The 12,998-nt window shown below is 45.3% G+C and overlaps 1 protein-coding gene across 4 annotated transcripts in view; it reads left to right on the plus strand.

The window, feature by feature from the left end:
• LOC134340586 (beta-1,4 N-acetylgalactosaminyltransferase 1-like) overlaps nucleotides 1-12,998 on the plus strand; it is an 89,685-nt gene that overhangs the window by 18,759 nt on the left and 57,928 nt on the right. For all 4 annotated transcript variants that reach the window (XM_063038007.1, XM_063038005.1, XM_063038006.1 and 1 more), the window contains one exon: nucleotides 7,183-7,220. In XM_063038007.1, the coding sequence (XP_062894077.1) occupies nucleotides 7,183-7,220 (38 nt within the window). The remainder of the gene's footprint in view (nucleotides 1-7,182; nucleotides 7,221-12,998) is intronic.

Consider the following 12,998-nt stretch of genomic DNA (forward strand, 5'->3'; position numbering starts at 1 on the left):
GTTATGGTCCAGGTGCAGGTCAATGGGACTAAGTAGAATAGTAGTTCAGCATGGACTAGATGGGTCGGGAGGTATGGTTCTGTGTCGTAGTGCTCTATGACTCTAGATCTGTTCAAAGGTCACCCAGCAACCATGCATTTGGAAAGAAAAAAAATGCAATGCTGTATGTTTCCTAATGCAACTCTTCCATCAGATCACAAACAAGAGAAAATCTGCAGATGCTGGAAATCCAAAGCACCACACACAAAATATTGGAGGAACTCAGCAGGTCAGGTATCATCTATGGAAAAGAATAAGCAGTCGATGTTTCAGGCCAAGACCCTTCCTCAGGAATCATTGACTTCCTTCAGCTAGTCAATGAGGCAACCCATGTGATCTCAGTTGAGACCCAGTCAAGGTCTGGGCCTTCTGCTCTTTCTCTACACTCCTGCCAGTCACTTGACTCTTGTTCCCTCTTCAAAGCTTTCTACCCTATATGTTTCAGCTGGTTTGGAAATTTCACTGTGGATGCTGCAGCTCTTGCTGAAACCACAGTGTGTGGATGTTGTCACAAGTGAAACGAGTCTTCGCCTGTCTTTTGGAAGGTGTTCAGTTGGTGGAGACAGGTCAACTCACTGAAGATCCTCAATCCCCAGCCTCACTAAGCTTGTATTAAAAGTATTTGCTGTTCCCTTCCGAATTTAGTCTTAAATTAATATCAGACTGAGTTATGGAAGGAGGTTTTATTCATTGGAGGGTAGGAGAATGAGGGGTGATCTCATAGAGGTGCATAAATTAACACACTCAAAATGCTGGAGGAACTCAGCAGGTCAGGCAGTATCTATGGAAATGAATAAACAGTAGATGTTTCAGGCCAAGACTCTTCTTCAGGATTGTGTAGGAAGGGGGAAGACACACAAAGAAAAAGGTGGGGAGAAGGGAAGTGGGCTAGCTGGAAGGTGATAATTGAAGCCAGGTGGGTGGGAAAGGAAGAGAGCTGGAGAAGAAGGAATCTGATAGGAGAGGAGAGTGGACCATAGAAGAAAGGGAAGGAGATCTCTGATGTCCTAGAACGTTAAGTCGCATCCTGAGAACAGATGTGGCAGAGGCAAAGAAACTGAGAAAAGGGAATGGCATTTTTACAGGAGATAGAATTGGAAGAGGTATAATCGAGATAACCTTGGTAATCAGTAGGTTTATAAAAGATGTCAGTTGATAGTTTGTCTCCAGAGATGGAGACAGAAAGGGGAGGGAGAGGTGTATAAAATCACGCATAGAAAGGGTGAATACACTCATTTTGCCCCAGGGTTGGGGAATCAAGAACTAGAGGGCATAAGTTTAAGGTGAGAGGGAAGAGCTTTAATAGGAACCTGAGGGGTAACTTTTTCATCCAAATGGCAGTCAATATATGTAATGAACTTCCAGGGAAAGTGGTTAAGGTAGTTACATTAATAAAAATTTAAAAGACACTTGGACAAGTACATGGATAGAAAAGGTTTAGAGAGATATTGGCAAAATGTAGGCATTTGGGACTGGCTTAAATGGACATCTTGGTTGGCATGGAGTGGTTGAGCAGAAGATCCTGTTTCCATGCTGTACAACTCTATCTCTTTGCTCTTGATTCCATGTCCCTATAATGGTTGCTTCTTGTAGAGTCATAGGGATGTACAGCGCAGAAATGGGACTTTCAGCCCATCATGTCCATGGCAACCAATAATGACCCAAATATGATAATCCCATTTACCACCATTTGGCCTTCAATATCTTGGTGATTACTGACTGTCTAGCTATTTCTTAAATGTAGAAGTTTCTACCTTCACTGCCCTCTCAGGCAACGTGTTCCAAATCCTTTCGTCGACTCCAAACCCACATTTCGTAACTTTAAGTACGCCTTGGCAAATTAACCATTATTTCCTCTGTTCTAAAGACAGAAATGACACCCAGTTCTTCTTTCAATGTGGCTATGGCACAGAATTTGCTTCTTCTTTTCTAATCTCTTTCTGTTCTTGTAGTGCAGAAAGGAGAATGATTTTAATGCCAGTGACATACGCAGCCATGAAAACAAGCTTTTTGCAAGCTGCAGCACAGTGCATCACAAACAACAGAAACATAAGTTAACATAGACTCATATGACAGAACTAAACATTATAGCATTACTGAAGGGTTGAGAGAGTGAAAAAAATACATTTCGGGGTAGTGTCAGGGGTTTTCAGGTCGGTTCAACAAGCTGATGGCAGTGGAAGAAGATGTTCCTGTACCTTCAAGTGTGGATCTTTAGGCTCCTGTACTTCCTGCCTGATTTCAGAATCAGAATCAGAATCAGAATCCTTTATTATCGCCAAGTATGTGGACACATACAGGGAATTTGATGCCGGTTTCCCTGAGCTCTCGCTGTACAGAATCAAAAAACAAACAAAACAATAGTGCAAATACTGTCATCGTGAACTATATACAATGAGGTATACCTGTGTATGTACAGGTGGACTTGGTTTATAATAGACTAAAATTCAAGTGTTCATAAGACTGATGGCATACGGAAAGAAACTGTTCTTGTACCTATGTGTCCTGGCATACAGCGATCTAGAGCGCCTACCAGAAGGAAGGAGTTGGAACAGGTGATGTCCAGGGTGTGATGGGTCTACAATGATGCTGCTTGCTCGCTTCCTGACTCTAGATGCATACAAGTCTTGGATCGAAGGCAGCTTCACACCAATAATCCTTTCCGCAGCCCTGCCGGTTCTTTGGAGTCTATTCTTGTCTTGTTTGGTAGCTGATCCAAACCAGACAGTGATGGACAAACAGAGAACAGACTGGATTATTCCTGAATAGAATTGAATCAGCAGCTCCTGAGGCAGGTTGTACTTCCTGAGTTGACGTAGGAAATACAACCTCTGCTGAGCCTTTTTGATAAGAGTGTCCGCGTTGGGAGTCCTCTTCAGGTCCTGGGAGATTGTGACACCCAGAAACCTGAAGGTCTCCACAGCAGACACGATACTGTTGAGTATAGTGAGTGGGGGGAGTATTGGGGGGCTCCTCCTAAAGTCCACTGTCATCTCCACAGTCTTGGGCGTATTTAGCTCCAGATTGTTCTGACCACACCGGAGGGCCAGCCGTTTCACCACCCGTCTGTCTGCAGACTCATCACCATCTCGGATAAGGCCAATGACAGTTGTGTCGTCTGCAGACTTCAGGAGTTTAACAGATGGATCCTGTGAGGTGCAGTCATTAGTGCGAAGGGAGAAGAGCAGTGGGGAGAGCACACATCCCTGGGGGGCACCGGTACTGATTGTCCGGGTGCTAGAAATGATGCTCCCCAGCCTCACTTGCTGCACCCTGTCAGTCAGGAAGCTTGTGATCCACTGACAGATGGCGGGGGAGACAGTGAGCTGGGTGAGTTTGGAGTGGAGGATTTCTGGGACGATGGTGTTGAACACCGAGCTGAAGTCAACAAACAGGACCGTCGCAGAAGTTCCTGGGTTATTGAGGTGTTGTAGTGTGTAATGCATCATGCAGCCACAGGCTTCTTCAGTAATTACATATATTAACAACTCTACCAGTACTTCTGTGTTTGACTTACTTCACAAAATTCTGACCTTATCTACTTTTAGCAGCTGTTGTTAACAAAAAAATAATAAAACAGCACATGCTGGAAATCTGAAATAAAAACAGAAAACATTGGAAGCACACATATTTTGGCTCTGTCTCTCCCTCCACAGATGCTGCCTGACCTGCTGAGTGTTTTCAGCCTTTTCTCTTTCCTGTAATGATCCATTTGCAAACTAATACAACCCATGGACTCACTTTCAAGGAATTTTCATCTCATGTTCTCAATATTATTAATTTATTTATTATTTATGTTTCTTCCTTTTTGTATTTGCACAGTTTGCTCTCTTTTGCATAGTGGCTTTTTGTCTGCCCTGTAGGGTGCAATCTTTCATCAATTCTATTGTGTTTCTTGGATTTACAATCAATGTCCACAAGAAAATAGATCTCAGGGTTGTATATGGTGGCATATATATACTTTGATAATAAATTTACTTGAACTTTGAACCTTGAGCACTCTATGCTCTGCCATGTCACCAGCTTTCTGCCAGTCGACATTGGTGTTGAGTCCGTCTACTGCTCTCCTTACTCATCTCATCCATAGCATGGCAGCTCCTTTTGTTCCAGGGGATAGTTATCACACCCCCCCATTTTTGTTTTATTTTACAATTTCAAGTTCAAGTTCAGCTTACTGTCATTCAACTGTCTACATGTATATCACCAAATGAAACAATGCTCCTCCAGACCGAGGTGCATAACACAGTACATATAACTCACACACATAAAGTAATATTACCACAAATAAATGAACAAATAATAAGGTGCATTTATGATACAAGTTAAAAAGTAAGCAGTATACTTTACTGCCGCTTCATGCATGATGAGACCTGGGTGGTGTTAGGGAGTTCAGTAGTCTTACAGCCTGGGGAAAGATGCTGTTTCCCATCCTAGCAGTTCTTGTCCTAATGCTATGGTACCTCCTGCCTGATGGTAGAGGGTCAAAGAGATTGTTGGATGGATGGGAGGGATCATTGACAATGCTAAGGGCTGTGCGTACACAGTCATCCTGATAAATATCTCTAATGAGTGGAAGAGATTGATTTTAATAATCATTTTCTTCAATGAAGATGTCGACTCTTGATCCCACCTGGCTTCGCTCAGCCCAGAGCCTGTCCTCAAACATAAGCCTTCACTGCCTATTGCAAGCAATTCAACTGTGGAGGCATCACAAATGAGCTGGATGCTATCCACATCCAATGTGGACAAGGTAGGTACATTAGCAACATTTAAAAGGTACTTTGGACAAGGTACACAGACAGGAAAGGTTTAGAAAGATGTGGGCTAAACACAGGCAAATGAGACTAGATGAACCATCATTGATAACTTCACTCATCTCAACACTGAACCGATTCCACAAACTATGAACTCTCTTCCAAGGACTCTACAACTCATGTTCTCGATATTATTTATTTAATTACTTATTTGTATTTGCACAGTTGGTCTCTTTTGCACACTGGTTGCTTATCAGTCTTTGTGTGTAGTTTTCTTCTTTGATTCTGCTGTACTTCTTTGTTCTGCTGTGAATACCTGCAAGAAAATGTATCTCAAAGTAGTATATGGTGATATACACTGTATGTACTTTGATAATAAATTTAGCCTGAACTTTGAACTAGCTTAAATGGGCATGAACCAATTCGGACATGGGACTCTATAATGTCCTCATTCACACACGTCCCAACAGAGGCGGCAGGAGTGACCCCCAACTATACCCTCCAAATGGGGGAGTTCGGCCAACCCAGAATAGGCTGGGGTTCATGTCTGTGACCATCTCAGATGCATGAAACAAACTGCTGGAGGAACTCAGGGGGTCAGGCAGCATCTCAAAAGAGCAATGTTGCATGTCAAAAGGGCAATGTTATGATAGTCATGAGAGATTTCAACAAGCAGGTTGATTGGGAAGATCAGGTTGGAAATGGATCTCAAGAGAATGAGTTTGTTGAATGCCTATGAGGTGGCTTTTTAGAGTAGTTTATTGTTGAGCCTACTAGGGGATCAGCTATACTAGATTGGGTGTTATGTAATGAAACAAAGGTGATTAGGGAACTTAAGGTAAAAGAACCCTTAGGAGGCAGTGATCGGAAGATGATTAAGTTCAACTTGAAATTTGATAGGGAGAAAGTAAAGTCTGATGTAGCAGTATTTCAGTGGAGTAAAGGAAATTACAGTGGTATGAGAGAGGAGTTGGCCAAAGTAAATTGGAAGGAACTGCTGGCAGAGATGACAGCAGAGCAGCAACAACGTGAGTTTCTGGGAAAAATGAGGAAGGTGCAGGGTAGATGTATTCCAAAAACAAAAACAAAGAAATATTCAAATGGCAAAATAGTACAACTGTGACATGGGAAGTCAAAGCTGATGTATACGCAAAAGAGGGGGCACACAACAAAGCAAAAATTACCAGTAAGATGGAAGATTGGGTAGCTTTTAAAACCCTGCAGAGAGCAACTAAATCACTGGGAGGGAAAAGATGAAATATGAAAGCAAGCTGGCAAACAATATCAGAGTGGATAGTAAAAGCTTTTGCAAGTATGTAAAAAATAAAAGAAATATGAGAGTGGATATAGGACCACAAGAAAATGAGACCGGAAAAATAATAACAGGGGCCAAGGAGATGGCAGATGAACTAAATGAATATTTTGCATCAATCTTTACTGTGGAAGACACTAACAGTGTGCCAGATGTTGAAGAGTATGAGGGAAGAGAAGTGCATGCAATTACTATTACAAGGGAGAAGGTGCTCATAAAGCTGAAAAGCCTGAAGGTACCTAAGTCACCCGGACCAGATGAACTGAAAGAGGGTGTGATAGAGATTGTGAAGGCATTAGTAATGATCTTTCAAAATCATTGGACTCTGGATTGGTGCCAGAGGACTGGAAAACTGCAAATGTCACTCCACTCTTTCAGAAAGGGGGAAAGCAGCAGATGTTGCGGTCAATTGTTAAGGATGAGCTTATGGTGTACTTGGTGACACAGGACAAGATAGGATAAGATCACCATAGTTTCCAAAAGGGAAAATCTTGCCTGACGAGCCCTTCAGAATTCTTTGAGCAGTTACATGCAGAATAGACAAAAGGAATGCAGTCGACATTGTGTATTTGGACTTTCAGAAGGCCTTTGACAAGGTGCCACACATAAGGCTGCTTACCAAGTTAAGAGCCCATAGTATTACAGGCAGAGTTTGATAGGTTCTTGATTGGATACGGCATCAAAGGTTACGGGGAGAAGGCTGGGGAGTGGGGCTGAGGAGGGGAAATAAGGATCAGCCAGGATTGATTGGCAGAGCAGACACAATGGGCCAAATGGCTTAATTCTGCTCTTATGTCTTATGGTCTTATCTCTGGCGAGAAATAGTCGATCATTTGCATTGAGAACCTCCATCTGGACCCGAAGGCACGACTGTCCATTTCCATCCACAGATGCTGCCTGACCCGTTGAGATCCCCCAGCAATTTGTTTTTTTTCGCTCAAAATCCCAGCATCTGCAGTCTTGTGTGTGTCTATCTCAAATGAGTCGCAAACTCACAGCCTGGTCCAGAGACAAAGACCAGTTTGAATCTGTTTCATTTGGTTTAATCTGTCTCAAATGGTTGATTTTTTATCATAGGTCTGAGTCTGCAAGCAAAATCGCAGCGTCTCTTTGTGGTAAGATTTTTATTGCCAACTAGCTTTAATAAAGGAAACTTTAAGAAAACACTGTATGCTTGAGGATGAATAGATCACTTCAGGTTACTTGCTATATAGAGGGATGAATTGGCTTAATGAATACTCATTTAAGATGCTTTTCAGAAATAGAATTAGAGGAAAACACCTATAAGCTGGCATCTGTTTAGAAATCCTTATAGTTTGGTACCTGGGTCACTCAGTGTGCAACGTAAGGTGGGTGTCTTGAGTGAGTGTGTGTGTGAGTGTGTGTTTGTGTGTGTGTGTGTGTGAAGGAGTTTGAGTCCACAGTCAGGGCCCAAAGTAGAAGTGGATTGTTTATTCACAGACAGGGTCCAGAGTGGGAGGGAGTGTTTATTCACAGACTGGGTACAGAGAGTGAGTGGAGTGTTTATTCACAGGCAGGGTCTAGAGTGTGAACAAAGTGTCCGTGTTCACAGACAGGCTCCAGTGTGTGGGTGGTGTGTTTATTCACACACAGTGTCGACGGAGTGAGTGGAGTGTTTATTCACAGACAGGTTACAGAGAGTGAATTGTCTGTTACTTCACAGACAGGGTCCAGAGAGTGAGTGGAGTGTTTATTCACAGACAGCGTCCAGAGTGTGAGTGGACTGTTTATTCACAGACAGGCTCCAGAAAGTGAATGGTCTGCTTCTTCACAGACAGGGTCCAGAGAGTGAATGGAGTGTTTATTCACAGACAGGGTCCAGAGAGTGAGTGGAGTGTTTATTCACAGACAGGGTCCAGAGAGTGAGTGGAGTGTTTATTCACAGACAGCGTCCAGAGTGTGAGTGGAGTGTTTATTCACAGACAGGGTCCAGAGTCGGGGGGAGTGTTTATTCACAGACAGGGTCCACAGAGTGAGTGGAGTGTTTATTCACAGACAGGGTTCAGAGTGCGAGGGAGTGTTTCTTCACAGACAGTGTTCAGAGAGTGAGTGGAGTGTTAATTCACAGACAGCGTCCGGAGTGTGAACAGAGTGTCCGTGTTCACAGACAGGCTCCAGTGTGTGGGTGGAGTGTATATTCACACATAGTGTCCAGAGAGTGAGTGGAGTGTTTATTCACAGACAGGGTCCAGAGTGTGAGTGGAGTGTTTATTCACAGACTGGTTCCAGAGAGTGAATGGACTGTTTATTCACAGACAGGGTACAGAGAGTGAGTGGAGTGTTTATTCACAGACAGGGTCTGGAGTGTGAACAGAGTGTCCGTGTTCACAGACAGGCTCCAATGTGTGGGTGGTGTGTTTATTCACACACAGTGTCGAGGGAGTGAGTGGAGTGTTTATTCAGAGACAGGGTCCAGAGAGTGAATGCAATGTTTATTCACAGACAGCGTCCAGAGTGTGAGTGGAGTGTTTATTCACAGACAGCGTCCAGTGTGTGAGTGGAGTGTTTATTCACAGACCGGGTCCAGAAAGCGAGTGGATTGTTTATTCACAGACAGGGTCCAGAGTGAGAGGGAGTGTCTATTCACAGACAGGGTCCCGAAAGTGAGTGGAGTGTTTATTCACAGACAGGGTCCAGAGAGTGAGTGGTCTGTTTCTTCACAGACAGGGTCTGGAGTGTGAACAGAGTGTCCGTGTTCACAGAAAGGCTCCAGTGTGTGGGTGGAGTGTTTATTCACACACAGTGTCCAGGGAGTGCATGGAGTGTTTATTCACAGACAGGGTCGAGAGTGTGAAGGGAGTGTTTATTCACAGACAGGGTCCAGAGTGTGAGTGGAGTGTTTATTCACAAACAGGGTCCAGAGTTGGGGGGAGTGTTTACTCACAGACAGAGTCCAGAGAGTGAGTGGAGTGTTTATTCAAAGGCAGGGTCAAGAGTGTGAGTGGAGTATTTGTTCACAGGTAGGCTCCAGTATGTGGGTGGAGTGTGTGTTCACAGATTGTGTCCAGAGTGGGAGGGAGTGTTCATTCACAGACAGGTTCCAGAGTGAGTGGAGTGTTTATGCACAGACAGTGTCCAGAGAGTGAGTGGAGTGTTTATTCACAGACAGCGTCCAGAATGTGAGTGGAGTGTTTATTCACAGACAGGGTCCAGAGTCGGGGGGAGAGTTTATTCACAGACAGGGTCCACAGAGTGAGTGGAGTGTTTATTCACAGACAGGGTTCAGAGTGCGAGGGAGTGTTTATTCACAGACAGCGTCCGAGGTGTGAACAGAGTGTCCGTGTTCACAGACAGGCTCCAGTGCGTGGGTGGAGTGTATATTCACACATAGTGTCCAGAGAGTGAGTGGAGTGTTTATTCACAGACAGGGTCCAGAGTATGAGTGGAGTGTTTGTTCACAGACAGGTTCCAGAGAGTGAATGGAGTGTTTATTCACAGACAGGGTCCAGAGTAGTGGGGAGTGTTTATTCACAGACAGGGTCGGGAGTGTGAACAGAGTGTCCGTATTCACAGACAGGCTCCAGTGTGTGGGTGGAGTGTTTATTCACACACGGTGTCCAGACAGTGAGTGAGTGTTTATTCAAAGACAGAGTCCAGAGTATGAACAGAGTGTCCATGTTCACAGACAGGCTCCAGTGTGTGGGTGGTGTGTTTATTCGCACACAGTGCCCAGAGGCTGAGTGGAGTGTTTATTGGCAGACACGGTCCAGAGTGTGAGTGGAGTGTTTATTCACAGGCAGGTTCCAGAGAGTGAATGGAGTGTTTATTCACAGACAGGGTCCAGAGAGTGAGTGGAGTGTTTATTCACAGACAGGGTCCAGAGTAGGGGGGAGTGTTTATTCACAGACAGGGTCTGGAGTATGAACAGAGTGTCCTTGTTCACAGAAAGGCTCCAGTGTGTGGGTGTAGTGTTTATTCACACACAGTGTCCAGAGGCTGAGTGGACTGTTTATTGACAGACACGTTGCAGAGTGGGAGGGAGTGTTTATTCACAGACAGGGTCCAGAGTGTGAGTGGAGTATTTATTCACAGGCAGGCTCCAGTATGTGGGTGTAGTGTGTGTTCACAGATTGTGTCCAGAGTGGGAGGGAGTGTTTATTCACAGACAGGTTCCAGAGTGAGAGGGAGTGTTTCTTCCCAGACAGGGTCCAGAGTGGGAGCGAGTGTTTGTTTATTCACAGACAGGGTCCAGAGAGTGAGTGGAGTGTTTATTCAAAGACAGTGTTCAGAGAGTGAGTGGAGTGTTTATTCACAGACAGGGTCCAGAGTGGAGGGGTGTGTTTATTCACAGACTGGGTACAGAGAGTGAGTGGAGTGTTTATTCACAGACAGGGTCCGGAGTGTGAACAGAGTGTCCGTGTGCACAGACAGGCTCCAGTGTGTGGGTGGTGTGTTTATTCACACACAGTGTCGAGGGAGTGAGTGGAGTGTTTATTCAGAGACAGGGTCCAGAGAGTGAATGCAGTGTTTATTCACAGACAGCGTCCAGAGTGTGAGTGGAGTGTTTATTCACAGACAGCGTCCAGTGTGTGAGTGGAGTGTTTATTCACAGACCGGGTCCAGAGAGCGAGTGGATTGTTTATTCAGAGACAGGGTCTAGAGTGGGAGGGAGTGTTTATTCACAGACAGGGTCCTGAAAGTGAGTGGAGTGTTTATTCACAGACAGGGTCCAGAGAGTGAGTGGAGTGTTTATTCACAGACAGGGTCTGGGGTGTGAAGAAAGTGTCCGTGTTCACAGACAGGCTCCACTGTGAGGGTGGATTGTTTATTCACACACAGTGTCCAGACAGTGAGTGGAGTGTTTATTCACAGACAGGGTCCAGAGTGTGTACAGAGTGTCTGTGTTCACAGACAGGCTCTAGTGTGTGGGTGGAGTGTTTGTTCACAGACAGTGTCCAGAGAGTGAGTGGAGTGTTTATTCACAGACAGGGTACAGAGAGTGAGTGGAGTGTTTATTCACAGACAGGGTCCAGAGAGTGAGTGGAGTGTTTATTCACAGACAGGGTCCAGAGTGTGAGTGGAGTGTTTATTCACAGACAGGGTCCAGAGAGTGAGTGGAGTGTTTATTCACAGACAGGGTCCAGAGAGTGAGTGGAGTGTTTATTCACAGACAGGGTCCAGAGTAGGGGGGAGTGTTTATTCACAGACAGGGCACAGAGAGTGAGTGGAGTGTTTATTCACAGACAGGGTCCGGAGTGTGAACAGAGTGGCCGTGCTCAGAGACAGGCTCCAGTGTGTGGGTGGAGTGTTTATTCATAGACAGGCTCCAGAGAGTGAGTTGTCTGTTTCTTCACAGACAGGGTCCAGAGAGTGAATGGAGTGTTTATTCACAGAGAGTGTCCAGAGTCGGGGGGAGTTTCTATTCACAGATAGGGTCCAGAGAGTGAGTGGGGTGTTTATTCACAGACATGGTCCAGATAGAGAGTGGAGTGTTTATTCACAGACAGGGTCCAGAGTGGGAGGGAGTGTCTGTTCACAGACAGGCTCCAGTGTGTGAGTGGAGTGTTTATTCACAGGCAGGGTCCAGAGAGTGAGTGGAGTGTTTATTCACAGACAGGGTCCATAGTGTGAGTGGAGTGTTTATTCACAGACAGGCTCCAGAGAGTGAGTTTTCTGTTTATTCACAGACAGGGTCCAGAGAGTGAATGGAGTGTTTATTCACAGACCGAGTCCAGAGAGTGAGTGGAGTGTTTATTCACAGACATGGTCCAGATAGTGAGTGGAGTGTTTATTCACAGACAGGGTCCAGAGTGGGAGGGAGTGTCTGTTCACAGACAGGCTGCAGTATGTGAGTGCAGTGTTTATTCACAGACAGGGTCCGGAGAGTGAGTGGAGTGTTTATTCACAGACAGGGTCCATAGTGTGAGTGGAGTGTTTATTCACCTACAGGGTCCAGAGTGTGAACATAGTTTCCGAGTTCAGGGAGGGGCTCCAGTGTTTGGGTGGAGTGTTCATTGTGTTTGGGTGGAGTGTTCATTGACACACTGTGTTCAGAGAGCGAGTGGAGTGTTTCTTCATAAACAGGGTCCGGAGTGTGAACAGATTGTCCGTGTTCACAGACAGGCTCCAGTGTGTGGGTGGAGTGTTTATTCACACACAGTGTCCAGACAGTGAGTGGAGTGTTTATTCACAGACAGGGTCCAGAGTGTGAATGGAGTGTTTATTGACAGACAGGGTCCAGTGAGTGAGTGGAGTGTTTGTTCACAGACAGGGTCCAGAGTGGGCGGGAGTGTTTATTCACAGACAGGGTCCAGAGAGGGAGTGGAGTGTTTATTCACAGACCGGGTCCAGAGAGCGTGTGTATTGTTTATTCACAGACAGGGTCCAGAGTGGGAGGGAGTGTTTATTCACAGACAGGGTCCTGAAAGTGAGTGGAGTGTTTATTCACAGACAGGGTCCAGAGTATGAACAGAGTGTCCATGTTCACAGACAGGCTCCAGGGTGTGGGTGGTGTGTTTATTCGCACACAGTGCCCAGAGGCTGAGTGGAGTGTTTATTGGCAGACACGGTCCAGAGTGTGAGTGGAGTGTTTATTCACAGGCAGGTTCCAGAGAGTGAATGGAGTGTTTATTCACAGACAGGGTCCAGAGAGTGAGTGGAGTGTTTATTCACAGACAGGGTCCAGAGTAGGGGGGAGTGTTTATTCACAGACAGGGTCTGGAGTATGAACAGAGTGTCCTTGTTCACAGAAAGGCTCCAGTGTGTGGGTGTAGTGTTTATTCACACACAGTGTCCAGAGGCTGAGTGGACTGTTTATTGACAGACACGTTGCAGAGTGGGAGGGAGTGTTTATTCACAGACAGGGTCCAGAGTGTGAGTGGAGTGTTTATTCAAAGGCAGGCTCCAGTATGTGGGTGGAGTGTGTGTTCACA

This window comes from Mobula hypostoma, chromosome X1 (assembly GCF_963921235.1).
Source record: "Mobula hypostoma chromosome X1, sMobHyp1.1, whole genome shotgun sequence".
Classification (NCBI taxonomy): Eukaryota; Metazoa; Chordata; class Chondrichthyes; order Myliobatiformes; family Myliobatidae; genus Mobula; species Mobula hypostoma.